Source organism: Falco naumanni, chromosome 4 (genome assembly GCF_017639655.2).
Source record: "Falco naumanni isolate bFalNau1 chromosome 4, bFalNau1.pat, whole genome shotgun sequence".
In the NCBI taxonomy this organism is placed as follows: Eukaryota; Metazoa; Chordata; class Aves; order Falconiformes; family Falconidae; genus Falco; species Falco naumanni.
The window spans coordinates 82,245,605-82,272,419 of record NC_054057.1 but is presented as its reverse complement, the minus strand read 5'-3'; the positions used below and the strand labels follow the sequence as shown (position 1 = coordinate 82,272,419).

The 26,815-nt window shown below is 46.6% G+C and overlaps 1 protein-coding gene across 3 annotated transcripts in view; it reads left to right on the top strand.

Moving 5' to 3' along the window:
- The window catches only part of INTS1 (integrator complex subunit 1), a 29,153-nt gene extending 2,861 nt beyond the window's left edge, over nucleotides 1-26,292 (top strand). The window contains exons 6-47 of one of the 3 annotated variants that reach the window (XM_040591229.1): nucleotides 13-118; nucleotides 402-588; nucleotides 727-872; nucleotides 1,171-1,312; nucleotides 1,666-1,842; nucleotides 2,109-2,217; nucleotides 2,800-2,920; nucleotides 3,562-3,639; nucleotides 4,170-4,327; nucleotides 5,484-5,580; nucleotides 5,968-6,059; nucleotides 6,386-6,446; nucleotides 6,834-7,031; nucleotides 7,297-7,426; nucleotides 7,610-7,789; nucleotides 7,886-8,035; nucleotides 8,613-8,792; nucleotides 8,973-9,077; nucleotides 9,879-10,046; nucleotides 10,392-10,503; nucleotides 10,958-11,116; nucleotides 12,296-12,442; nucleotides 12,851-12,949; nucleotides 13,326-13,450; nucleotides 14,160-14,414; nucleotides 15,079-15,238; nucleotides 15,857-15,997; nucleotides 16,402-16,582; nucleotides 16,666-16,789; nucleotides 17,323-17,441; nucleotides 18,509-18,596; nucleotides 19,223-19,449; nucleotides 20,428-20,551; nucleotides 20,992-21,125; nucleotides 21,520-21,712; nucleotides 21,988-22,115; nucleotides 22,604-22,716; nucleotides 23,329-23,442; nucleotides 24,339-24,409; nucleotides 24,953-25,044; nucleotides 25,158-25,267; nucleotides 25,691-26,292. In XM_040591229.1, coding sequence (XP_040447163.1) covers nucleotides 13-118; nucleotides 402-588; nucleotides 727-872; nucleotides 1,171-1,312; nucleotides 1,666-1,842; nucleotides 2,109-2,217; nucleotides 2,800-2,920; nucleotides 3,562-3,639; nucleotides 4,170-4,327; nucleotides 5,484-5,580; nucleotides 5,968-6,059; nucleotides 6,386-6,446; nucleotides 6,834-7,031; nucleotides 7,297-7,426; nucleotides 7,610-7,789; nucleotides 7,886-8,035; nucleotides 8,613-8,792; nucleotides 8,973-9,077; nucleotides 9,879-10,046; nucleotides 10,392-10,503; nucleotides 10,958-11,116; nucleotides 12,296-12,442; nucleotides 12,851-12,949; nucleotides 13,326-13,450; nucleotides 14,160-14,414; nucleotides 15,079-15,238; nucleotides 15,857-15,997; nucleotides 16,402-16,582; nucleotides 16,666-16,789; nucleotides 17,323-17,441; nucleotides 18,509-18,596; nucleotides 19,223-19,449; nucleotides 20,428-20,551; nucleotides 20,992-21,125; nucleotides 21,520-21,712; nucleotides 21,988-22,115; nucleotides 22,604-22,716; nucleotides 23,329-23,442; nucleotides 24,339-24,409; nucleotides 24,953-25,044; nucleotides 25,158-25,267; nucleotides 25,691-25,806 — 5,717 coding nt within the window. In that variant the 3' untranslated portion in view covers nucleotides 25,807-26,292. Of the gene's footprint in view, nucleotides 1-12; nucleotides 119-401; nucleotides 589-726; nucleotides 873-1,170; nucleotides 1,313-1,665; nucleotides 1,843-2,108; nucleotides 2,218-2,799; nucleotides 2,921-3,561; nucleotides 3,640-4,169; nucleotides 4,328-5,483; nucleotides 5,581-5,967; nucleotides 6,060-6,385; nucleotides 6,447-6,833; nucleotides 7,032-7,296; nucleotides 7,427-7,609; nucleotides 7,790-7,885; nucleotides 8,036-8,612; nucleotides 8,793-8,972; nucleotides 9,078-9,878; nucleotides 10,047-10,391; nucleotides 10,504-10,954; nucleotides 11,117-12,295; nucleotides 12,443-12,850; nucleotides 12,950-13,325; nucleotides 13,451-14,159; nucleotides 14,415-15,078; nucleotides 15,239-15,856; nucleotides 15,998-16,401; nucleotides 16,583-16,665; nucleotides 16,790-17,322; nucleotides 17,442-18,508; nucleotides 18,597-19,222; nucleotides 19,450-20,427; nucleotides 20,552-20,991; nucleotides 21,126-21,519; nucleotides 21,713-21,987; nucleotides 22,116-22,603; nucleotides 22,717-23,328; nucleotides 23,443-24,338; nucleotides 24,410-24,952; nucleotides 25,045-25,157; nucleotides 25,268-25,690 lie in introns of all 3 variants that reach the window. The other 2 variants (XM_040591230.1, XM_040591228.1) reach the window with 2 other exon arrangements.
- Nucleotides 26,293-26,815: the final 523 nt, after the last annotated feature.

The window sequence follows — 26,815 nt, the reverse complement described above, 5'->3', positions numbered from 1 at the left end:
GCTTTCTCTTAGGGAGTAGCCCACACCCTTCCATGACAGAGGAGGAAGACAGCCAGAGCGAGCTGCTGATTGCAGAGGAGAAGATGAGCCCGGAGCAGGCGGGCCAGCTCATGCCCAGGTACAGTGCCTCTTCCTCTCCTGATGTAGCCATGTGGCAAATCTGCGTGCTCACCCGCTCCTGTAGTGCTGTGGCAGGGAGCTCCCTCTCTGCACTAGCTGTCCAGTGGCACTTGCTAGAGAATGTTGAGCACCAGATCAGACTGGTTCCAGGAGAAAAGAGTAGATTTTGTGTGTTTGTAATGTGTACCACAAACAAGAAATGTTGCTGATCTCTGGACACAGCGAAGTGTGACCATGCTGGCTTGTGTGAAAGTGAGTAAAATGCAGTTTGTGTGGCCCAGGTATGAAGACCTTGCAGAGAGTGTGGAGGAATATGTCCTAGACATGCTGCGGGACCAGCTCAATCGGCGCCAGCCAATGGACAATGTCTCCAGGAACCTCCTTCGACTGCTGACGGCAACCTGTGGCTACAAAGAGGTGCGGCAGATGGCTGTGCAGAGGCTAGAGATGTGGTTGCAGAATCCAAAGGTAAGGATAGAAGCTACTGGAGCACAACCCTTCTGGACCTGATCTGGAATCCAGCTGGGAGGGCTGTGTACTGTACACCAGTTAAGTTTCTGATCTGTGATGGCAAGTGGCTGTAGCCTTTCTGCTCTTCCACTGCAGCTCACCAAGCCAGCTCAGGACTTGCTGATGTCAGTCTGCATGAACTGCAACACACACAGCTCAGAGGACATGGAAGTTATCTCCAACCTGATCAAAATTCGTCTCAAGCCAAAAGTCCTTCTCAACCACTACATGCTGTGTGTCAGGTGAGTGAGCGACCAGGGCCGTGAGGGGAAGAGAAGGAAGATGTGCCTAGGGCTTTGGTGCTCTCAGTATCTCTGCATAGTGGTTTTAAATACCAGCTTGGACCATGGAGCGTTCTGTGTGACACTTAAATGAATTAACTGGCCTGGAAGTCTTTCAGTAATCCTTTGATCTCACTGGACATACGTGGTGCTCCATCCTCTTCACTTTTGTGTGCTAAATACTTTAAAGAGAAATCAAAACAGTGAGTCCAGCTGCCGTGAAAAGTCAACTCTTGACACCTCTGGTCTTCTCTTGCAGGGAGCTACTAAATGCGCACAGGGATAACTTGGGCACCACAATTAAGTTTGTGATTTTCAATGAATTATCAAACGCAAGAAATCCCAACAACATGCAGATCCTGTATACTGTGCTTCAGCATAGCTCCGAGCAAGCTCCGAAGGTAGGTGTTAGTGTCTTGTATGACTGACAGTGATCCCAGAACCCCACCTGAGAGAGTAGTTCAATTAAGGCTCAAATGAAATCTTTTCAGACAACTGTGTGATCTGTATCACACTCTTTTGAAATTACTTTATTGCACTTCTTAGAAAATGCCCATGCACATTTATTCTTAACTTCCACATTCTGCGTGACCAACCTTGTGGGAATGAAGTTTCATGAGACAATTGTTACTATAGCCCCCTGGAGGCCTGAAAGACGGGTATACCACCGGCACTGTTTCCCTGTGTCTTTTCATTTCGTGGGTGCAGATACACTACAATGCACTGAAAGTTTTCTCTTTCTGTCTGGCCTCAGTACCTAGCAATGGTGTTCCAGGATCTTTTGACTACTAAGGACGATTACCTGCGGGCTTCACGGGCTCTGCTGCGAGAGATCATCAAACAGACAAAACATGAGATCAACTTCCAGGCCTTCTGTCTGGGTCTTATGCAGGAGCGGAAGGAGGCCCAGTATGCAGAAATGGAGTTTAAGGTACTACTTGCTTTGACCTTTGTGCTGCTGGATGTACCAGTGGTGTACTGGGTTCTTCTATGTCTGTTTTTTCATCTTTCTTTTGCCCTTTATCTGAGTGCATGAGTATTGGTGTGTCTCATCTCATAGCAGTGCTCCCATATCCGATTTCCAAACATCAACGATCATCATTTTTGATGATGAAATACTTTTAATACTTTTCCAGAAGGCAGCTTTGGGTATTGCTGATTCAACTAACTTTTTTTATTTTTTTATTTTTTTTTAAGGAGCGGTTTGTCATCCACATAACTGATTTGCTAGCTGTCTCCATGATGCTTGGCATTACAGCCCAGGTGAAGGAGGCTGGAATTGCTTGGGACAAAGGAGAGAAGAAGAGTAAGTGGAACAACCTAGGTTCCCTCTGAAGATGGGCAGATCGGCAGATATCTCCCCTTGGGGCTGGGGCAAACATTGCAGCTAGGGTTGGGAAGGTCTATAAGCCTCCAGTCTGAATAGAGACATGGGGGTGCTTGCTATCATCCCGAGACTGACAGAGCTGGGAGACATGGCATTTGCATGGCTGGGTGCCTCTTGTATCTATGGAAGCAGTGGATGAGAGGCTGGGGAAAGGGAACTGTATGTGTGTGTGGGGTGGGGCTGAAGCATGGAGGGGCAGCTGTAAGAATTTCCAAGTACCTAATGCTGAGAAGACAGGCCTTTGGGGTGGCACTGAAGTGACTGCCCAGGTGTTTTCTTCTCACGGTGCTAATTTGTCCACGCTGCACCATGGGGTTTTTGCATCAAAGCAAAGTATGTGTGCTGTCAGTGCCGGGATGCTCAGGGCTGTCCAGTATACCTCTCCCCAGTTCACTGTTGATCTTTCACAGTCCTGTCTGCTCTTGAAACAGCCCCCTCCCCTGCTTGGCTCCTGATGGGCCTCTTGATACATGTGTAGTTTGTAACCTGACTGTTTTTCAGACCTGGAAGTGCTGCGCTCTTTCCAGAACCAAATTGCTGCTATCCAACGTGATGCTGTCTGGTGGCTTCATACAGTTGTTCCATCTATCAGCAAGCTGGCTCCAAAGGACTATGTGCACTGGTAAGAGAGTCAGCCTGGTAACCTGCTGAGCACAGCCAGTCCCTTTCCCAACAGCGTATGATGTATTGATGAACATGTATGCCAGCATTTGGTTAGATTTCTCTCCCCTTATCAGACAAGGAGCATTTAGCAAGGTTCAGGCTGGGACAGCCTCCTTCTCAGGAATCGCTGCAGGTGCATCCTCTTACCAGAAATATATGATAATGGAAAATACTTCTGTCTGTAGTATTTGGGCCCACCCAACAGGGAATTTCCAGTTACCTGGTCAAGCATGATCCCTGTGGACCCCTTGTTCTTTTGCCTGATGTCCTTTTTCAGGCTGTATGGTTGAGGGCTCCATGGATAGCACTGTCTTCTCTCAGGTGGTATCCTAATATCTGGTACAAGGTGTTGCTAAGGCAGGTCAAGCCAGAATTAATAGCAAGCGAGATATGTTACTGAAAGAATAGAAGCCCAAAGCCCATACTGCATAGTCCTCTCTGTTATGGTTCATGTTGTTACTTTTGCCGGACTAGCTTAGCTGAGGAGGCTCCTTCATGTGTAGGATGGGAAGCATTAGCAGGAGTTTGGGGAGACTGGATTGTTGAATGCGTTCTTAAGCTTCACACAGATGGTGTTTACTGTCCTCTGCACCTCTACAGCCTCCACAAGGTGCTCTTCACAGAACAGCCAGAGACCTACTACAAATGGGACAACTGGCCCCCTGAGAGTGACCGCAAGTGAGTATGTGCCCCATCCATAGCTGGATACAGGCGTGGAGCTGCTGAGGAATGGAGCTGGAGGCAGAGGAATGGGTGTTTTCTGGTGTTCCTTATATAGCTCTGCGTTGGAAAAGCTTGGAACTGTGCTTAGATTTTCTTCATCTGTTACATTGCCTTAAAATCAAGGGATAGTGCTCCATTTTTTCCATCTGTTCTTCCTTCATTCCTGTTCCCTGTGCCAAGCTGTTCTTACAATTACAGCACCAAGATACAGAAGGGCAGCCCTGCAGTGTGTGGTTTACTGGGGTAACACTAGGGAGCTCAGACTCAAGCAGGCTGAATTGCAGAGGTACAAGGCAATGAGAGCAATATTCCATAAAACAATTTCTTTCAGGTAGTTGCATTTGCAGCTGGAGAACAGGGAAGGGGTTGTAAATGAAGCTTTAATTTATCTTCTGCTCAGATGAACTGTGTGGTCTGCAGAGGGTTTCGAGAACCCCCGTGCCCCTGTCAAAAGAAGTGTGATTGATATCTCGTGTCTCATGCAGCTTCTTCCTTCGCCTCTGCTCTGAGGTGCCCATCCTTGAAGACACACTGATGCGTATCCTTGTCATCGGTTTGTCGCGGGACCTTCCTCTTGGCCCCGCGGATGCCATGGAGCTCGCTGACCACTTGGTGAAGCGTGCTGCGGCTGTGCAAGCAGATGGTAAGACTGCACGAAGCTCCAGCCAGCAAGTGGTTCTTTCTGTTGACGTGTCTTATTGCGACCCAGGGCTGAGGTGGCTGCTACCATGTACTAAAGAGCCTTTCCATCACTTAAAAGCATGTTTTAGTCGTGATGGCTAAGCATTTGGCTCAAAGCCAGACACGTATTGCTGTTGCTTTCTCACTAGAGAAGCTTCTTATTTTCCCATACTGTTTCTCCCTGTCTTGGGAGAATAATTTTCTGTCATGGAGTGTTTGGAAAATTATTGGTTGTGTTGAGGATGAATAACCACCCGAAGTTTTGAGTTAGCATTTTAAAATTCAATACTGTAAAATAAATAGACATTTTTCGGCCATGCAAAAATGAAAGGGTTGGAAGTTAAAAGTAATTAACCCATATGTTGTATGCTCCTCCCAATTCTATTACTCAAACACTGTTACAGAATAGCAGTTACAAAAGCAGCCTTAACTCTTAGCCTTTTTATGAATTCATTCAGCATTTGTCCAAATTCCTGCATCCTTGGAGAGTATGTCCATTCAACTGAGCTGCATGTGTTTATATCAGAGTTGAAGGGTTGTCAAAGTTCCATTCTAAATCATCTTAGGTGCTCTTAATGCTGACTGGTTAATAGCAAAGTCTAATCCAGATCTGGTCAGTGCAAGTGGAAAGAGTTACTTTGCTGTTGAACGTCCTGTGAAACTGTGTCCAGCCTCTCTGTATAGCATTTTAAATGTACCATTTCAAATACTGGAAGACTCAGAGTGAAGTTAGTGAGTCTGAAAACTTGCAACAAAGTTGAAATGCATTTTTAGTTCCTCTGAGCAGATATACTCCTTCAGGTAAGCCGTGAATCTGAATTCTGATAGACTGGTATTGTATTGGATGCATTTGGGAAAAAAAATGCCCTTAAGAATTTAAACCAAATTGCAGCTGCAGAGCTTGATATCCTTAAGTATTGACTTACAGCTTTTTTTTAAGTGTTGCTGCTTTGAGAGTGTTGTTGGGTTTTTGGTTCCTGTAATATCATGAAAAGAAGCCCACAATAACGTAGTTGTTTGAAGTAAAACTTTTCTTATAGTGTGATGCTTTTCTTGAAGGACTTTCAGCCAGGTAGACAGGTCAATAACTTGCTTAGTCTTTTCTTCCCCTTCTCTAGATGTCGAGGTCCTGAGGGTAGAAAGAATCCAGCTGATCGATGCAGTCTTAAATCTGTGCACTTACCACCATCCAGAGAATATCCAGCTACCCCCAGGGTAAGCTTATCACATAGACAATCTTCCTGTGATCTAGCTCATTTTCACCTTCTGACTAACAACCCTGGCTCACAGATTTTAAGATGCTTTTCTCTATTATGACTTGTCATAACAACATCATAAGGAAACCTTTCCCATGTCATGTTCAGGCAGGAATTTCTCTAGAGCAGTTAAGACCTGAGTCATGGAATGAACTTTCCTTTACAAGCACTCTGGCCTTCTAGAACTTTTCAGCTGAACCCTGCTGTCCCTTCTCAGAGAGATTTTTTTTTGTTGTTGTTGCGTTTTCTGAAAACTACTGAGCTGGTGTGGCTGAATCTAAACAGTGCGTGGTTAAGGAGAAAAGCAGTCTTGAGATGGGCTTACATCTTTTGATGGTTTTTGCAGGTACCAGCCTCCAAATCTAGCTATTTCTACCCTCTACTGGAAAGCCTGGCCTCTCCTGCTTGTCGTGGCTGCATTCAATCCTGAAAACATTGGTGAGTGTGGACATTTCTCAGGACACTAGTTCTGCTGCAAAAATTGGCCAAGGTGCTTTCTGCTGAAGTCTGGTTGCCCATACTCAAGGCATGTCCTGGGTTGGTGAGATAACCGCAGTTAATTGACTGCGTATTCCCTGTGTGTGCAAAAATACAGTGTGGGAGCTTGGGCCAACGTGTGGCTGGAATCACATTGTCTGTGCTCTTAAGTGTGGTGAGCTGTTCCAAAATGAGTTTGTTGTGTCTCCCCACTTTGGAGTGTGTTAGAATTTCTATAATACCCTCACTTTTTTCCCTGTGTTCCTGATTGCCCTTCTTTGCTGCAGGTCTGGCTGCATGGGAGGAGTACCCCTCTCTGAAGATGCTCATGGAAATGGTCATGACCAAGTTAGTATGTTTACAGTGTTCTATTTGATTTATATAGGGATTTAAACACGTATTTCTGAATGAAATCCGTGCCACCTGGCTCCTTCCTTTTCAGTGGGCCTGGTGTGAAATAAGCTGGCTGGCAACATCACTGCAGTTTGAGTGGGAAAGGTGCCTTCCCTCAGCAGAAATGTTATAATTAGGGGAATAAAGTTGAGGAAAAGGGAGGGATGACTGATGTGTCTTGCTGAAAAGGTCTTGGTCTCCCTGGCCCTGTTAGGAAGCTGCCTTCATTTTTCTGTGTTGCCTAATGGAGATGAGATCTTGCAGAATTTGACTGTCATTTGTGAGTTTTGAATAGGCCAAGATAAACATTTTCTTTTTTTTTTTTTAAACTTATTTTCTCAGTAATTATTCCTATCCTCAATGTACCTTGACTGATGAGGAGACACGCACAGAGATGATTAATCGTGAACTTCAAATCTCCCAGAGGGAAAAACAGGAGATTCTTGCATTTGAGGGTCATCTGGCTGCTGCATCCACAAAACAAACAATTACAGAGAGCAGCAGCCTCTTGCTGTCACAGCTGACAAGTCTGGACCCTCAGTAAGTAGCCTTCTGCAGTCTGGTGCCATCATGAAATCCCAGTTAATGCTAGTCAGGGACCCCTACTGCTCATAGGGTGGTTGATGTGGGCAAGAAGAGCACTAAGATTTGGTGGCCCATGGGATAAGTGTCACATTTGGTCCTTGTCCTTGTGTTGCCACCTGCATGTGACCCTCATGCACTGCTGAACTGACTGGTCCTTATCAACACCAGGGTGAAATAATGTCTGCCCGTGGATAACTTCCTGGTTTTTTTTTTCTGGCAGGGGCCCTCCACGCAGACCTCCACCACATGTCCTGGAGCAGGTGAAAAGCCTGAACCAGTCACTTCGCTTGGGCCACCTCTTGTGTCGCAGTCGTCATCCTGACTTTCTTCTCAATATCATTCAAAGACAGGTGGGCTCCCTCGATGTCTTGGCTGTGTTGTGGTGTGATCTCTTGTCTCTAAAACTTGAGCAGAGTGAGGGTCAAAAGGAAGCTAAGTAAGATGCCGGGGAAGGTGCTTTACTGCTCAGGAGTTAAACGATCAGTGTGCTGCATCTACTGCTGATCCTGCATTGTTACTCTCCTGCTTCCTAGGCCTCATCACAGTCAATGCCATGGCTGGCAGATCTGGTTCAGTCCAGCGAGGGCTCCTTGGACGTCCTACCTGTGCAGTGCCTTTGTGAGTTCCTGCTTCATGATGCTGCTGATGAGTCAACCTCAGGTGAAGAAGAAGAGGAGGGTGAGAGTAAGGACCAGCGTGCCAAGAAACGCCAGGTGAGTAGCAGTCTCTTGGGGATCACTTCTGTTATCTACTTTCTGTGTGCATCCCAGATTTGATTTCACTGGAAAGGCTGCCTTCTCGGTCCACAGAGACAACAGAAACAAAGGCAGTTGCTTGGACGGTTGCAAGACTTGCTGTTGGGTCCCAAAGCAGATGAACAGACAACCTGCGAGGTGCTTGACTATTTCCTGCGACGCCTGAGTTCCTCCCAGGTGGCCTCGCGGGTCCTGGCCATGAAGGTGAGCAAAATGAAAATCTTCTTGACTAAGGTTTGTCAGAAGCTGAGGGCAGTCTTAGATTCCAATGATTCCCAGAGCCAGCACAGTGAAATTGTTTGGTGTCATCTTTCTTCAGTAACTTGCCTCAGTCTCCAAACCCTGTCAAATGCACTTCTGCTCCCTGCTGCTCTGAATCCACCTTTGTTCAACAGCCAAGTAGTACTTAAGAGGAGCTGGATTTTGCTATGTTTCCTGTGAAGTTCAGGTGTAGACTCAGCAGATCATGTGCTACATGGAGTAATTGGCAGCAGCTGTTCTCTGTGGGGAATGTAAACGAGCAAGTGTCTGGTGTTCTAGAGTGTAGTCAAGGCAAGCAAAATTGCAGAGACCTCAAAAAAATAATGCTTAGAGAAGACTGAAACGCCAAACAGGGTAGTTGTCAAGCAAATAAATTATATGAGATATGAAACCTGTTGTGTGCTGCATTTGGGTCATTCCATGCTTTTAGAAGCTTGTTTCTGTTATATTCACTAGTATGAAACTAGTGGTCCAGCTGTGGCTTCAAACGGCAACAGCAGTGTCCGTGTGACTTCTGCAGGGCCTGTCCTTGGTGCTGTCAGAAGGGGGACTGCGTGATGGAGAGGAAAAAGATCACCCCATGGAAGAAGACTCTGGCGATTCTGAACTGCTGCAGGGATATCAGTGGCTGCTGAGAGACCTCCCGAGGCTGCCGCTGTTTGACAGTGTTAGAGCAACAACAGCTCTTGCCTTGCAACAGGTGGGTGTTAGTAGGGGTAGGTGACCAGCTTATTCTTTGTGCTACTTGTGCTAAAATGAATCTGAGCAAACTGTGTGTGGGCACGATATCGACATGTCTGTATGCTTGCAGAAGAATTCTTCTTACGCTCGTCCTTGTTCTCGTGAAGTCCAGATTTCTAACACGGAATTCTCATTCTAGGCCATCCACATGGAGACAGATCCCCAGACCATCAGTGCCTACCTGGTGTACCTCTCCCAGCACGCCCCAGTGGAGGAGCAGGGACAGCACAATGACCTCGCTCTGGTGAGAGACCAGGTTGCCGGGGCAGAGGGATTGCATGGGGGAGACCTGGCATGTCTCAGGACCGTGATAGGCATGTGACTTGTTGTGCCAGCAGGATGAGTGATTTGGGAGCACATGAATCTGATAATTGCGTGTTTGTGTTTCTGTGTATGTGTTGGAAGGCAACCTGTGTCTTGTTTCATATCATGAAATGGTAATCGGAGCAATAACCTCCAGTCCAGTAGTAAGCAGGTGCTAAACCTGCACTCATGTGTATCTGGGGAGGTCAGGAACCTTAGCGGTGGGATATTCACTCTCCTATAACCCAGACTGGATTTCTTATTTTTTAAATACTTTTTTAAAAAGTTTTTGGTGATATTTTTTTTTTAAGCAATGATTATTTTTTTAATTGTTCTTTCACTGGGTACTTATTTTTTATTGCTTTTAAGTCTCATGTGCTCTTTCTACCTCCACAGATCTGTTTAGTTACGTGGAGAAGGTTAAATGATAAGAGTCAGTAGATTTGTTTCTTCAGAGAAATGCAGATTTTTACTAGGTAAATGGTCACTTTGTAATGGGAAGCATCAGAATGCAGCTGTGCTACAGCTGTGCTACAGCTGGGGACTCTGTAAGGTATCACACGTTGCATGCAAAGCATTGGTGTTTTTCCCCATTGTGACAGTTCTACTCTTGACTCTACACATTAATTTCCAGAGTGGTGTTAACTGGGCTGATGATGGAAACTGGAGAAGGTGATGCAATGAAAGAGGAGGACTTGGCTTGTTGTTCAGTTAAGACCTCACAGATCTTTTCCCCTTGCAGGATGTAGCCAGACTCATAGTGGAGCGCTCTACTATTATGTCTCACCTCTTCTCCAAGCTGTCGTACTGTGCTGAATCAGATGCAGTGCTTGTTGCTCTTCTCTCCATCTTTTCTCGCTACATCAAGCGTATGCGCCAGAGTAAGGAGGGCGAGGAGGTGTACAGCTGGGTGAGTGCCTCCCTGATTTTCTTAAGTGGGAAAAAAACCTGGACAAGTTAACAAAAGAGAAGCCCTTTGTGGGTTACTGAATATATATAAACCACATCTGGTTCAAGAGTTCCCTGATCTGAAAACAATTGGATGTTGGCATAATTTCAGAGCCAAGTATATGTGGACATAAACTCTTCCTTGAGTGTCTGTTGTGGCCACTGTTGGAGATATTGGGCTAGGTGGAAATCTGGTCTGACTAAACTTGTCCATTCTCATGTTCTCCTTCCATCTGTATCTCACAAATCTCATTCTCCTTTCTCTCCTGACCTTTGTTCATCCCTTTTTTTTTCTGCCTTTTTCCAGTCAGAGTCCCAGGATCAGGTGTTCCTTCGTTGGACTAGTGGGGAAACAGCCACTATGCACATCCTTGTGGTTCATGCGATGGTTATTCTCCTGACACTAGGGCCACCTCAAGGTTAGTGAAGTGTGCTGAGATTTATTCAAGGGATCATGGACAATACGGAGAGCCTTTCTTTTGTCTGCCATCTCCTGACAGGTCAGGGTGTTGTTAATCCTTCCGTGCACAGGCTTGTCCCTTGCAGTACTTGTTTGTAGCTGTAGGATCTATCAGAATATTGCTGCACAGAGTGAGGATTTGCAGACTTATTTTTGCCTTCTGCAGACAGCAGGAAATATTGAAATGATGGTATGTCCCTCCCTGCTAAACAAGGACTTGGAGACTTACTGTGGTGCAAGAGGTGGGCACTCAGATACGTAGTTCACATTTCCACTTGATAGTGTTTATTCCCAAGTTGTTTCTGACTGTTGAACAACAAAGTGTTCTGGTGTATTAATTTGTATAGAGAAGGGCAGGGTGTTCTAGATGCGTATGAACAGTGGGAGATAATTTTGTATCCACTCTTAAGCAGGGGACGGTGATTTTTATACCCTACTGGATATATGGTTCCCAGAGAAAAAGCCCCTTCCTACTGCTTTTCTGGTTGATACCTCGGAGGAGGCTCTGCTACTCCCTGACTGGCTAAAGCTGCGTATGATCCGCTCTGAGGTCCCGCGTCTTGTGGATGCAGGTGAGCCTGTAAGATGTTTGTCAGTGCTTCAGACCTTCCTGAAAGGAAAGGGAGGGACTTCCCTGCTCCAGCTCTCTGTGTGCCCAGCCGTTCTACTTGGATGCCTTTGGGTGGCGCCGTCAGTCACTATAGACGCTGCAGCTGAGCAGGGAGCCTGGATTTAGAAAGGAGTGTGTCTCTGGATTTTGTGACAGTCGCAGTCTAAACATATGATCAGTTCTTTACTATGTCCCTTAGGGCTGTCAAACATAGACAGAATATGAGCTGGTTCTGGGCAGGGAGTGTTATGGGATGCCCCAGGGTGATTCCTTACTCTGTCACGATGTGTAGTTCATGTACGGTTTGAGAACAAATACAGCCTTGCTAGCCATCAGGCCCCACAGCATTAAGAGCAGAACTTGGTGAAAGCTGAGACTGGAGAGGTCGGTGCCTTTGGTCGGGCTCCTTACTGCAGGATGGAAGGCAGTTCTCCCCACTCTGATCCAGGTGCTCTGTCTTGCTGGCTTTCACATGTAGTCACTATTACTTTCAAAGTAGAGCAGTGAGTCTGTATGGATATTGGACTTTCTGTATTTTAAAGGAAGCAGGGGACTCTGAATTGGAGTCCCATCTTCATTACAACAATTCAGATGGAACTAAGCTATGCAGTCACCAGGCAGCAGGCACAGTAGAGTTTCCATGGGGCATGCCGTGCTTGCAGCGTGGAAAGCAATGCCTGAAGGTTGTAAGCTATACCTGTAGTTATTTTTGTCCTTGCACGGCTCGTCAGTGCTGTTTTTCATCTTGGTATTCAGAGTGTTCATCCCTTTCTTACTAATTAAATGACAGCTGTCTATAGCCAGTGATTGAATTATTCAATAATTCCTGCCTGCAGCTATCAACAGATAGGGTGGAAGTTATTTTTTAATATGAATGATTTGGTTACTGAGGTTTTGATCAAATTAAACAGAAGATGAAATTAGCCAGTGAGTGAATTAACTGGAAGATGCAATAAGGAGGCAATGATTTGCAGAGGAGAGAAAGCATAGTAGGCAGCTGTCGGACTTCTGGCTTTAGGCTCTCTGCAGCCCTGTCATTAGCATGTCACTGTGGTCCAGCCAAAACTACAAAGATCAGGTAATAAAGGTGACCCTCTGTGGGCAATTCAGAAGTCTGAGACTCAGTGTTTGTGTATTTCAGCCCTGCAGGACCTGGAGCCACAGCAGCTGCTTCTCTTTGTTCAGTCCTTTGGAATCCCAGTGTCCAGCATGAGCAAACTTCTGCAGTACCTGGATCAGGCAGTATCTCACGACCCACAGACGCTGGAGCAGAACATCATGGACAAGAGTAAGAGCTTTATATGAGACTGACTAGGCATCTTGCTCTTCCTTGAACAGTTTTCACAAGTGTCTCCTGTGACTTCTTTGGAAAAATCCAAACTAGTTCAGCAAACTCTGTGCACAGGCTGCTTTGGCAGCCTTTTGCCACTGTGGACACCTCCTTAGAGCTTGTCTGGGTGGCCCTTGGCTGTATTTCCTGACATAGAGAAGGATTTTGTGAATTGGATTGTACAGTCTAAAAAGGTAATTTGGAGGCTACCTTGTAAAAGAAATAAGCTTAAAAGCAGTGTGCTTATGAAGTCCATAAGAACAGCAAATTTTCTTCACTGTGGGAGCTGTACAAACAGCAACCAGTTCTGTCCTGCTTTGCTAAAGAGGGCAAGATGATGACATATTCATATTTTTTCCTTTTCAGACTACATGGCTCACCTTGTGGAGGTTCAGCATGAGAGAGGAGCAACAGGAGGCCAGACATTCCACTCCCTGCTCACTGCCTCCTTACCAGCCCGCCGAGGTATTGCCTGGGATAGCCTAAGCTTCCAAATCTGAGTCATGTTCCAGACTTCGTTCCTCTGTTGCTGTTGAGAGGAACAGGAAGAGCTGTCTTCAGAATGGGTTATGTTGCAATGTATCAATAAGCTACAGTTAGACACCAGGCCCTGCTAGAGTTTTTCACTCCTGGAAAAGGGAGAAATTCCAATTTTTTGAGTTTTCTACAATGAGTTGTTCTGAGTGATTTGGAAAAATAGGTCTTGCTCAGCCTCGAGAGAAAAGCTACTGAATTCCTTAGTAGTTAGAGACTGTAAAGCTGAAAGTGATCTAGTATGAGGGCTCCAGATGCTAGCTACTGTAATGGTATCTTCCTTTCTTGTCTTTTATTCCTCTCACAGACAGTGCTGAGACTGCAAGGTCAAAATCTAGTCCGGAGAACTCCCAAGGTCAGAACCGGATCCGGGCCTTAAGCCAGGTCCGGGTTCTGGGCCCAGAAGATGATCTGGCAGGCATCTTTCTGCAGGTACTGGTATAACCTCTAGCTGATCAGCTGCTTCCCTGCAGCACCTCCAAAAAATCCATATAAGATACTTGCATCTTCTGACCCCTTCCTCCTACAGTGTTTGTAGGCAATAGGTACGAAAGCTGCACATGCAATGAGACTGTGCCATTGCATCCTGGTGGAATTGATACTGGAAGGTTTTGTAGTTTGTACATGGTTGTAGTTTGAACGTGATGTGGCTTTTGATCGTGCCTAATACTCGGTGCCTACTAGCGTGTTACTGTCTCTGCACCTTGTTTGTTCTGTGTATAGTGCCTTTCCTCTCAGCAGTGGATGGAGGATTTGTGAAATGCTTGCAGGACCTTGGCAGCAAAGCTGTGTGCAAACAGCATTTGTACTCTGGCTTGTCTGCTCGCAGAGCCTCCCTCTCAGTTGCCTGCAGAAGGAGCCTGCAGGGAATTCATTGGCTGAGTTGGTTGACTGTATCTAGGTAGTATGGTGATTCCACCACAGTATTGGTGGTGATAGTCATGTTGAGGTTGTGTAGATGCTGCTTATGTTCCTGTACCAGGCACTAAAATACTGAAAAGGCTGTGTCAGGTGGTTCCAGTTATAACCCACAGTCAGTGTAATTGCACAAGGTAAATCAGTCCTCTGCCTCAGGATGTTTATGGTATAGCAGGTTCTTTCATTTCCTCTCATAAACTTATTCTCTCTTGTATCCTACCAGCTTTTCCCACTAAATCCAGACCCACGATGGCAGAATTCAAATCTGCGCCCGCTTGCCCTGGCGTTACAGCAGGCCCTGGGCCAGGAACTGGCTCGCATCCACCAAGGGAGCACACAAGTGACGGGGATCACAGCCCGACTTCTCCAGGCGGTAGCTGCACTGATGAACTCACCGCACAGCGGTGCATTGGTGATGGCAATGCATCGTAACCACTTCATCTCCTGCCCGCTGATGCGCCAGTTGTACCAGTATCAGGTGAGTGGTGTACGATGAGAATCTCTGTGGCATTTAACAAAGAGCAGTGAGGAGGAAACAGGCTGCAGTGCATCTGCTCTGTTGCGTGCGTGCCCTCTACCTGTGTAGTGCTGCGCATGACACAGAGAGACTCAGGTTGCCTGGACATGGGCATTTGGGTGCAGGCTGGCCACGTTAGCCTAGCACTGCTGAGGGTTGGGGCTTACATACAGGGTTGGGTGTACCTTACCTCGTCTGGTTACTGTGCAGCACTGTGGATTTGTGGCTGTGGGTCTCTGTTGGTTTTGGTATTTCTAGTCTGCACTTTTTGTAGCGTGGACATGTCTTGCAAGCCAAGGCGTTTGCAGACAACTTGAGAGCTGAAGTTTGTAATTCCTTAAGGTAGCCTTCAGAGCAGGCTGAGATTTATCCGATGAAATATCTCATTCCTTTCATCATGATGAAAGAAGCCACAAAGTTCCCTTAGTTATGCTGGGAGAGGTACTGTGTGTGTGACAGTCTTCTGCCTTGCATTTGTACACTAGAAGCCTTCTAGTGAGCTAGTCCAACAGAGTAGATGTGCTGTATGTATTGGCAGTATGTGCCACTGGTTGCATCTTTCCTGCTGTCTTTGTTGTATTCTTGGAAGTGTGTGTAAGCAAGTCTCTTTTGCTGCACTCCCCAGCGCTGCATGCCACAAGACACTACCTTCTCCTCGCTCTTCTTCAAAGTTCTCATGCAGATGCTGCAGTGGTTGGAGAACCCTGCAGTGGAAGATGGTCCTCTGCGTGCCCAGCTGAAGGCCTTTGCTGTGCAGTACTCCTCAAGGCACAGGATCAGTGATGGTACGGGCATTGTGCAGCTTATGGGACTCAGAGTAGATGAAGTGGGACAAGAAAGGGACAGAAACAACTGTACCTAGAGCAGAAGGTGTGGTGTGCTGCCTTTTAGAGAGGTATGCTTAGGATAAGCAAAGAGAGGTTGGTACTGTGCTGTATAAACTCCATAAGGATGCAAACAAGTGACTTAATTCTGGGAGTTTGCAGTAGACACCTGGTAGCATCTCAACAAGCACAGCAGGTCTTTCACAGAAAACCTTCAGTTGCTCAGGCCAGGAATTCTGTGCTAGCTGCAGTCCTGAAAGACGAGTGTGCAAGAAATGCCTCTGAAACAAGGTCATATTGTGACTTGTAGTGTTGTTTATCATCCACTATCTGTTAGGAGTCCATAACCAAGAGCTTAGGTATGGAAATGGGTTTGTGGTTATGGTTTTCTCTTCCACATCTCTGTAACGTGCAGAAGGGCTGTCGAGGAGTTTGGTGGGAGCAAAATGGCAGTAGAATGCAGCATGTTTATATGTTTGAGTAGTTGTGCCCTAGAGCCACATGGGGCATCTGTAGAAGGGAAGCCTGATGTGGGGGCTGGCTTGGCCCTGTGATGCCAGTGCTGTAATTTCTTTGCAGTTCGAGGTGGTTTCTTGCACCTCACAGAAGCTCTGACTTTCCGCCGTGACCCTGACTTGATCAGCTCCACGGTACGTGCCATCATTGCAACCCTGAAATCAGGAGAGAAGTGTAATGTGGAGCCGGAGCTCATCAGCAAAGGTATGGCTGTCCTTCTGCTCTCCTTCCCTCTTGCAGCAGCAGGTTGAACTTCCAGCCCAGCAAGGGAGTGCCTACTGTGCAAGCTGTAGGAAGCTGCCTTCTGCCTGGATCAGAACATGTGAACTGATCTAAACTTGGTCCTATCTTGTTTACCTCCTTCCCCTGCGCTGGTATGTGGGTTTATAAATGGTCATCTGGGGCTGGGGTTAAGCTTCTCAGCAAACCATTGGTTTCTGCTAAGAGAAACAGGAGCCTACTATCCCAGCGAAAAATGGCATCTGTCTGCCTTACTGAGACAGGCTCTCAGGAATGCTGGACTTGTTGCCTTCATGATACTCTTATAAGGTTGCATAGCTTTCACCACATCCTGAAGTTAATGAGTGATGTCTTTCTCCCTCTGCTAGTCCTTCAAGGTCTGATTGAAACTCACTCTCCGTACTTGGAGGAACTCCTGACTGTCCTCTTCTCAGCTACTGTTGAGACCACTGCCAGGTTTCCTGCCATGAAACCAATTGCTGTGGTGAGCTCCTTGTTGCTCCAGGACAGAGAAGAAACACCAGTTAAGAAGGAACTGGACAGTTGCAGGTGAGCCTAGGCAATGATGGGAATTCACTGGTAGGTCTGGGTTCATGACGCCACTGCTGATACTGGCTTTGTTTTCTCCTCAGTACTGAAGCAGCCTGGCTAGGGCCCTCCTCTGGCCTTCTTAATGACTGGCTGGAGATGCTGGACCCAGAGGTGATCAGCAGCTGCCCTGATCTCCAGCAGAAGCTGCTCTTCTCCTGGAACAAAGTAAGAGTTGTTGGGCAGAGGGACTACTGTGTTGAAACCATTTTTCTGGGGTACTGACTTACACCTGGAAACAGGGCAAGGGGGAGTTCTATGTTCTGTCACATGTTGCTATAACCAGTTCCAAAGCAGTACGGGCAGGAGGGAGGTTCTGGTACATCCTTCTCAGCACAAGGCTTATGTTTCATCTTGCCTTTGTATTTTTTTCACCTGTATTCTTTTCAGAACTTTGAAGTGCATTACAGACACAACATAGTCCTGTAACAGCCCAGCCAGCTGTGTTTTCAGTGGTATTTTTGCAGACAGATAAATATCTTGCCTATAAACGCTACTAAGCTAAGACTAAAACTGAATTTCACGGCTGATGCCATGTTCTGTTAGGAAGTACTGCAGTTCAAACCTTAAATCCATGCCTTGTCATCTGTGCTGTCTGCCTGCCTGGATTGTCATCCTTCTGTAATATATGTAGTATCTCCTACATCCACCTCGCAGCAAGGATCTGTTTATTACATCTCTTCCTTGGTTGGTCCTTTCAGGCAGGGTCTCAGGTGCCCTCCTTCCGCCCATATCTCTTGGCTCTTCTGACTCACCAGTCCAGCTGGACCACGCTGCACCAGTGCATCAGGCTTCTGCTTTGCAGAAACCGGGAGCAAAGGTGAGTCTTGTTTTTCAGACCTAGCGAGGAGTTTTGAGTTGGGAGACTCGTTGTGTCTGAGAGGGAATAAACAGAAGCCAAGAACAAGAGCTGCCGTGTTCCATGGTTTGTCTGCCAGGAGGTGTAACCCAGCCAAAAACAGGCTTTGTGAGAAGGATGCTGATTTCAGTCATGCTGATTTGTGTACCTTGATATAAATATTACCTGCTGTTTGATTGAAGCAGCTCATAAAGATTTGGCTGTGTTCTAAAAAAGAAGTTATAATCATTGGGTGATCCATCTAGCATTGCTTTTGTTAATAATCTTTATGAATGTGGGATTTACAAGATGGCTTGGATAGCAAACTGACAGCAGTCTCTGTACCTGGGCAGGCTCTGCTGGATCTTTCTGCTGTACTAAACTCCATTACTAGTCTTGCTGTGACCCCCTTCCTGGCATCAGGCTCCCAGTTCTGATCTCTGGAGCAGCCCTAGCTCTCAGCTTCTGCACATTGCTCTCAAATACTGAAGTGCCGCTGTAGTAGTATCTTGCTTAAACTTGTTAGGCTTATGGACCAGGAAACGCTGGTCACACCTAACAGTAGTAATTCAGGACATGACTAAACTAGCAATATTTTAAAGCTGGTAGTATTTCACTTTGCTTATTATTATTACACATCTCTTGCAGACTAACATTTAATGAATTTCTGCAGTCCAGGATAACAGCCAGGGTGGGGTGTTCAGTACTCTGGGACAGTAAATTCACTGGCTTGATGGACCAGTTGTTCGTGTTGATGACCAACTTCTGGCCTTGTGGTGCAAGACTATGTGTAGCTGCCACATGCTTGCTGAATGCCATTTGTTCAGTTCCATACCCTGTGCTGTGCTTATTGCAACAAATATTTAGTCATAATCTGGGAACAGAACCAAACCCCTTCTCGGGACTTAATGGATCCTATTTTTACATTTGCAGATGTTTCTTTCTTCACAGTACTCATGATGTTTAGAGACACTACCATGCATTTGTGTGCTGCCTGAGGGCTTTGTTGAGTCTTAATTGCAAATCTGTCTTCCTTTGTCTTCTGACAGGTTTGACCCAACTGCATCCTTGGATTTTTTGTGGGCCTGTATTCACATTCCTCGGATCTGGCAGGGAAGGGACCAAAGAACTCCTCAGGTAATTGTTCAGTTCTTCCAAGATTCCTGTCTGGATGGAGTGAGAGGCAATGCTTTCATGATGCCTGATTTTTCCCATGGCCAAGAGGTGGCTGGAGTAATACAAGTGCAGCATGCCAAATTTGCTGCCTGTACCTCAGCTGGTTACTTAGTTGCTCTGCTATGTTACATATCACAGTAGCAGCGTTGAGTCCAAAAAGCTGATATGAACAGACTTACGTTTGCCAACTAGGCATTTCCTCTGCAGCAATTGCCACAATATCTGTTACGCATCTAGGCAGAAGGCTACAGTGGTGAGCAAGCTAAAACACAGTGTGGGATAATTCTGATTTTATAAAGAAGATGGGGTTGCACCTCTTCTCCACAAAATAATTTCTTTGGTTTGGAGACTGAATTATGGTTTCTGACCCATCAGCCATGCCAGGTGGAAGTAAATGAGTTCAGAAGTAGAAAAGGGATAAAGAGATTTCATGTGGGGCTGTGGTGCATGCTTTCAGATTCCTAGATATGGGGCAGTTGTTTAGTTCTAAGAGATGTTCCATTCCAGTCAGGGAAAGCATGACTATAAGGAATTAAGGATGTAGGGATTTGGTGTGGATTTGTTTTGGGTGTTTTCTTGCATTGCAGAAGCGCCGTGAGGAATTCGTGCTCCACCTAAAGGCATCAGAATTAATCAGCATGGTGGAACTGATCCTGGCTGAAGCAGAAACCAGATACCAGAACACGGAGGAGGCCTCCTGCACACTCATCCAGTCTCGACTGCCTTTGTTGCTCAGTTGTTCTCATGGGGACCTTGAGAGCATCAAAAAAGTAACGGAGTATCTGACCAGCTGCATCCAGCAGTGGGGAAGCAGGTGGGGTTGCAAATGGGGAGCACTGTCTACTGTAATTGTAGTTACTGGGGCACGGGCAGGCAGGTAATGATGAGACTTGCCAGCATGTCTTCATTAAGAATGTTGTGTTCCAGAGCCCCTATGAAAAGTGCTGTCCTCCCAGAAGTTTGGGGGAATAGTAAGTCCTTTGAAGTGGTACTTGGACCAGGAAGGTGGCTTTAAAAGTGAAGTTTAAGGGCCCTCTTGCTTTTAGGACTTAGAATGAAATGCTTGCCATGCATTTATTTTTTTTTTCTCTCAGGCAGTGGTTATTTTTAGTTACTAGTCCCTCACATGGGACTTCTTGTCTACTCATCCCTTGAATCACTCTGCTCATAATGCATCCTGGTTCTGACCATTACGATAACTCTCAAAGCTGAATGGAGACCAGATAGTTTCCTAACAGCGATGTTAGCACTGTGGGAAGAACAGGAAGATGATGTATTTGTGGCAATGAAACAAACTGACCTAATTCTAACCGCACTTACGGTGGTGTTAGAAAAGATACTGAGTAATCTCAGTTGCTATTGCGTTGTACTGCCTGCCAGTACAGACTATGCCAGGGATCTATAGCGGGCAGGTGTGCAGAGAACAGGCTGGCTAGTCTCGGTAGTTGTGCTTCTGACTACTCTTCCAGTTGGGATGGGAACGACCACAAGTACCATGTGTGGGAACTCTTCACTGGACATGCCAGCGGAACTTTCTTGTCCTGTGCCCCTTTGTAACTGAAGATTTCTAACTCCAAATGGCTTGATGATGGATCCCCATAGACTGTGAATTATATGAGTGGTTCAAAAGAAGCAAAGTCTGAGAAAAACACTAATTCGGATTGGCGGTGGCTGCTTTTACATGGTCTGTTTGCCATATGCAGGACTGCTGTTGCAAATCTGATGGGTCTGGGATGTTTCCTTGTTGAACTAATGTAGGAACCAGTGGCTGACCTTTGCCTTTTTCCTTCAGCTCTGTGGGAAAATGCTGCCAGGACCTTCTGCTTCAGTTATACCTGCAACTACCTGAGCTCCTTGTGCCTATGCCTGAGATGCTTCTCACCAGTGAAGGAGCCAGAGACAGTAGCACTTGCAAGGTAGAGTTGGAGGCATCGGAAGGCCTCCTTCCCATTGTGTCTCCAAAGGAGAGGACTGGCAAAAGCTTCCTAGGTCACTTTGGTTTCTTTACCTAGCTCTTCTGTTGCCCCTTCCTTGCCTGCAGTCTTCAGAGAGTTCAGGTGTAGTTTATTTTGCAGTATCCTTCTGTAAAATAGTGTAAGCTCCACAAGCTTCTGTGTGCCAGAGGCTTCTGTGAAGCACAAGTGTGCAGGCATCTGATCCTATTTTGATGTCTGTGGGGACTGTGGACTTCAGATCCTGTGCCAGCTGGAATGTTGCATCTGCTTGCAGATTCTACCTGAAAATCATTTGTTAACCCACTCTGTAGCTGGAAAGTAATTGGGAAACACTGCTGAAGAGCCAGGGGCTTGATTGTGCTTTAAATTTCTTAACTGTTTACTCATTACTTTTCTTGTAGCTTGATGCCCTGGTTCACAGATTCATTAACCTCCTCGCAGACACCAGTGACTCCAAGTCATCAGAAAGCCGCGTGTGGGATGCCAATATGGCCTGCAGGAAGCTAGCTGTGGCTCATCCCATCCTACTTCTTAGGTACCACTCTCCCCTTTAACCCTCTGCGCATCTGGAGTTCATCAAAAAGCATTCACCCTTGTCCCAGAAGGGGAACAAACTGGCATCAATCACGATGATTGTGACGGAATCCACGTTTATGTACAAAAGTCAAGAGAAAAGGCAGCAAAGTCGTATCTCTTATAATGAGGCAGCACCTCTTTTGGCTCCATGTCTGTCTGGCAACAGTCCTCTTGGAACTGGAGAGTAGAGAACAGAACATAGGGAAAATGGGGCTTGCTGATTCTATGGCTACAGATCCCAGAACCCTGGGAAGAGGATAAGGAATGCTTCCTTCTAGGAACTGAGTTGTAACAATATATAACTCTGCCTAGAAAGAAGCTAGATCTGGATTTTCTTCTGTTCGGTGTTTCAGGCACTTGCCAATGATTGCAGCACTGCTGCACGGCCGTGTTCACCTCAATTTCCAGGAGTTCAGGCAGCAGAACCACTTGACCTTCTTCATCCACGTCCTGGGGATCCTGGAGCTGCTCCAGCCGCAGGTCTTCCAGAGCGAGCACCAGGTGGCACTCTGGGACTGTCTCCTGTCCTTCATCCGGCTGCTGCTGGTAGGAAAGTCCCCACTCCCCCTCCCTGCGTGGGCTGCCAGCCACTAGAGGGAGAAGCTCATGTAAGACAGGGCCAGCCCAGCTCTCTCCCATTTGAAGGGAAAACCTTCATATACCGAAGAACAGAAAAGCGTATCGAGTACCTTGGAGAACTTAAAGAGGAGGCAGGAGATCAAGAAGCTACTCCCTGGTACCTAGAGATGCAGGATGGGCAGTGCATCACTGCTTTTTTTTTTTTTTTTTTTTTAACTCTTATCTTCTCGATCCTTTCTCAGAACTACAGAAAATCCTCGCGGCACCTGGCTGCCTTCATCAGCAAATTTGTCCAGTTTATCCATAAGTACATCACGTGCAATGCCCAGGCAGCTGTCTCCTTCTTGCAGAAGCACTCGGATCCACTCCAGTAAGCTTCCTTACTCTGTTAGCCATAGCTCATGGAGAGCTTGCACAGTCAGGCTGCCATGAGCTAATCAGAAATCAGTATGAATATGTGACAAAATAATAGCTATTAATATGGCACTTTTTCACCCTTAGCTCCCTTAAGTCTCTGTTGAGATGAGCAGCGTATCCCTTATTATAGGTGAAAACTTAAGCTAAGGAAGTGAAATTATTATTTCAATTCGCATGATGGCCTAAACATCCTGTTGAGGCATTGTAGTATCCTGCAGCCATTTCCAGAGGGCCAGCAGGAGGCTCAGCTTTTCCCTGAGCGGTGGCTGCAGGGTCCCACCTGCAGATATGGGAAAAATGCATTTCAGTTCCAGTTATGATGAAAGCGAATCCTGTTTCTGCTTCTGAGAAGCTGTTTGGTTTAGTGTACATATACATGCTGTTATTTGTCCTCATATCCTTATTGCTACTGAAAGCTAAACATGCCATTTCTTCCCCCAGTGACCTGTCATCAGATAACAGTGACCTAGCAATGCTGAAGTCCCTCCTGGCTGGGCTGAGTCTACCTAGTAAGAGCGGTATCTTGGACAGGGGCCCTGATGAAGAGAAGGGTGGTGAGTCCAGTGTGGGGGAAGTTATTCCAGCTGGTGAACCTGCAGTATGTTTTGGAACACACATGCTTTTATCGGCTGTATGCTGTGCTCATTCTTCTTGTAACATCCCAGTGAAAGGGTATTTAGAGCGGAGAATGGCACTTGTATGCTCAGCAGTTTGGAACCAGTATCTGGGATGGGTTAATTTGTTTTCCTGTCAGCGGTATCACTACTGGAGCAGAAGAACAGCTCTCAACAAGGGCAAGTTTCATTGTTGTGGATTTTCCCTTCCTCAGCCACACTTAAGAATTTGACCTGTCAGGAGACCCTAAGGGTACATCCACTTCTCCACTGTTTACAACTTGCATGGGAAAATTATTCGGTATTAAAACAGCTCAGGAAGGTTCCTTCTCTTCACATCAGCTGAGGTGGTACCAGAAGGTGCAGTGAGGCTAGAGATGTTGAGGGCCAGGAACTGTATTGCAGTGTTGCTGGTCAGCTTGCGATACACCACTACACTGGTGGGGATACTGGGTCTGTCTCCCTGTTAAAATCACAGAGACTGTCAGGAGTGACCTGTTCTCTCTCTTTCTCTTTCTCTTCCCCCCTTCTCTCCCCCTGCCATCCCCCAAGATGAAGCAGCAGCTGGCTCTTTCCCCCTTGTCAGCGTGTCTCTCTTCACTCCTCTCACGCCAGCTGAAATGGCCCCGTATATGAAGAGGCTCTCCAGAGGCCAAACCGTTGAGGGTAAGTGAGGACCTGCAGAGCTGTACAAAGACGCAAGGCAAATGCAGTCACACGCCAACCCTGTTACTTCTGTCAGCTACATGCTGCTTTCCAGTTTCAGTCTTGTGTTTGGAAGTCTCAGCCAGTTAGGATGTGGTTTTGTTTTGAACTTGTCCATAACCTATGGTTCTGTGACAGAGGCTTCCTGTGACGTTGTTATCACTTAGCTCAGTGTTGCTGCAGTTGCTTCTGCTTTGAGGCTCTTCAGGGATCTTGTAAGCGCTCTGGAAGATAGTGTGAGTAATTCAAGGAGTGCTGCAGTTCAGCTGAGCCAGGTCTGGAGTGCTGATAGGAATGCCATTTTTTTAATGATATAAAAATTCCAAACTGATGGGAAGCAGGATTCTGTTAGAAAACCCCAAATGGCCTTCATGGAAGAAAATAATGTTAACCTGGTATAACAACATGCCGCTTCTCCAAAGGTCTGAAATCATAGCTGTCCAGTGTTCAGATCTAAGTGCTGTTGGGGTGACAGTTTTCCTCCCACAGTAGAAATAGGGGGAAGAAATCCTGCCTCGACACTGTTTTTAAAAGAGGCTTTTTGTGAAGATCTTTCACATACAGAAGAATTCTGTGAAGTGTTCTGGAATTGAAACTTCCCAGCCCACCCCACTCCTTCCCCTTCCTATGGCATGACAGTGCTGGTGACCTCTGCCCGGGCAGGTTGGGATGTACTGATCTGGCATGTGGCCTACCTGTTCTCATCCTTTTTGAAGAACTGTCTTTATTACGCTAGCTCTGTGTGCAGGTGGGAAAACTTGGCTGCTTGGGAGATTGGATTTTAAAGGAAAAAGAAAAAGATCCTTTGCTGGATCAATGAATTTCAGTCATCTCTTTCAACCTGTGTCTTCCACCAGACATCCTGGAGGTGCTGACAGACATTGATGAGATGTCCAGACGGAGGCCAGAAATTCTCTCCTTTTTTGCTGTGAGTATTAGTGTCTCAAACTGGCACTGGAAGGAAAAGATTCTTTTCACCAGAGTCTGTTTTGCACAGCCAGCTTAAGTGCTACCCTTCCTCTGCTTTTTGGGTGGATGTTGCAGCATCATAGGAGAAATCTGTCTTCAGCTAGGCCTTCTGACAGCAGGCAGCATTTATTTCCCTGCAGTCTTCTTTCCATTGTGTACTGGGTCTGCCAGCATCCATTTTACCTTTTCTTTACGTCAGAGGAAGAACGAACGCTCTGTGCTCTTCCTAGCATTGGGGCAATAAGGGAGCAGAACAGCTCTGTTGAAAACAGTGGAGCCTAGGGAAAACTCAGCTGTCCCACGTGGAAAAAGATTACAGAAGGGTGCTTTAAAGTATTCAAAACCAGGATAATCCTTCTTACAGAGAAGGATTTCCTGGCTCAGCCAGTACCTGCTGGATGTGTGTTGGGCTGAATTGGTGCTGGAGGGGTAGTAATGCAAGTCTGAGGAGCCTGTGCTCCCTGGATGGCCGTGTGATCTTAATTTGTGCATCTCCTTTCAGACAAGCCTACAGAAGCTAATGAGTTCATCAGAGGAGTCCTGCCGAAACCTGGCCTTTAGCCTGGCTTTACGCTCCATTCAAAACAACCCCAGGTGAGGACCACTGGAACTTAGGCTATCCCAAGTCACTGATGGGCACTGTCTGCCCATCTTGCACACCTGTTGATGGTGATCTGGAGTGTACTTACACTATGTTTTACTCCCAGCATTGCTGCAGACTTCCTTCCCACCTTCATGTACTGCCTTGGCAGCCGAGACTTTGAGGTGGTGCAGACAGCACTGAGGAACCTGCCTGAATACACCCTCCTTTGCCAAGGTAAGTTGATACCTGCCACCTCTGGTGCATGCTTGGCCTCACAAGGGTCTTGTGGGCACCTGTGCTGTGAACAGCCTCCCTGGGAAGTTGCCAAGGGTCAGTGTTGCCTAGACCAAGCCATTGAACACGCAGGTGATCTATATCAATATCAGCTTTGGGCTGAGCATTGCCAGAGAGATTTGACATAGAAACAAGGGAGGCTTCCCTGAAGTAGATTTGCTCCCTTATGATTTTCTCAGAGTTGTGATCCCTCGCATGATCATATACCTATGGAGCTATTAGAGGGTGGATTGTGCCATGTTCTTATGGAAGGAAAGAATTTCTTGCACAGCTGCAAACATGCACCCTGGTGTTCGTTGGATTGCCTTTGCTTGCGTGTCGGAGCTCTCGGATCAGTCCTTCTGCTGTCTTTCCCTTTCACAGAGCACGCAGCAGTGTTACTGCACAGGGCCTTCCTGGTGGGGATGTACGGCCAGATCGACACCAGCTCTCAGATTTCAGAGGCCTTGAAGGTTCTGCACATGGAGGCTACGATATGAACGTGTGATTCTGGGAGCTTCACTTCCAGAGGAATTAATTTAGCTGGACTCAGCAGCTGCATTGAAGCCCTGTAAGAAGACACTGTATTTCACCCCATGTGCTGGAGGATCAAAGAGGTGATGTGGCAAGTCAGACAGTGCTGGAAGAGGAGAGTGTGCTGACTGAAGATCAGAAGGGGGCAAGGATCAATCTCTCTGGCTAAGATACCATTACTGTGGGAGAAGAATCTCCTGAACGTTGTGCCAAACAGGGACCATGTCCTTCATGGGATCTTGGGGCAGTGGCTGTTGGTTTGTTTGTGGTTTTTTTGTCTCCAAGAAGGCAGCGCTGCTGGGAGATCGGAAGGAAGCACTGGGCCGTGCACTTGAAGTCTCTGCACTCTGTGTTGGAGGGAACATGCAGATTTGTGCAGGGAGAAGAGACCACTTAGTTTTCTGGGGGTCTTTGTTTTTTTTCTTTTTTAATTAAAATTCTCTTTGTTTCCATTGTGCCTTTCTCTGTTCTGTGCTGTCCTGGGTGCAGCTTGACATCCCTCTTTCCCTGTTCTCCAGCCTCTTGTTATTCCACACAAAGCATCTCTGGAAGACCTGTCTCCATGGCCAAATGCCAACACAGCTATCTTGGCCTTTTACAGGATAAGTAGGAGATGGAGGAGGTTTAGAAGGGTCAGTGGGTAATCATAGATAAGTTTGGTCAGCAGCAGCTGCTGACAGGACAGCTTTCAAGAGGTTACTTAGAAAACTTTTCTTTAAAAACAAGTAAACAAACTTCTTTGTATATCTGCAAACATCCCAGCAGCTGGCCACTGTCACAGTGGAGTCTTCGAACAAGCAGCTGGGTTTCCTCTTTGGGATCTGCCAGTTCCTCCCTGTGACTTTTCTGACCACTGTTCTCTGGTCACTGTCTGCTGATAGGGATGATGGCCTATTTGCCGTCATTTGAGGACACAAGAAGAGGAGTCTTCCTTCCCTCTGCTCCACAGAAGTAAGTGCTGCATATGCTCTTTCT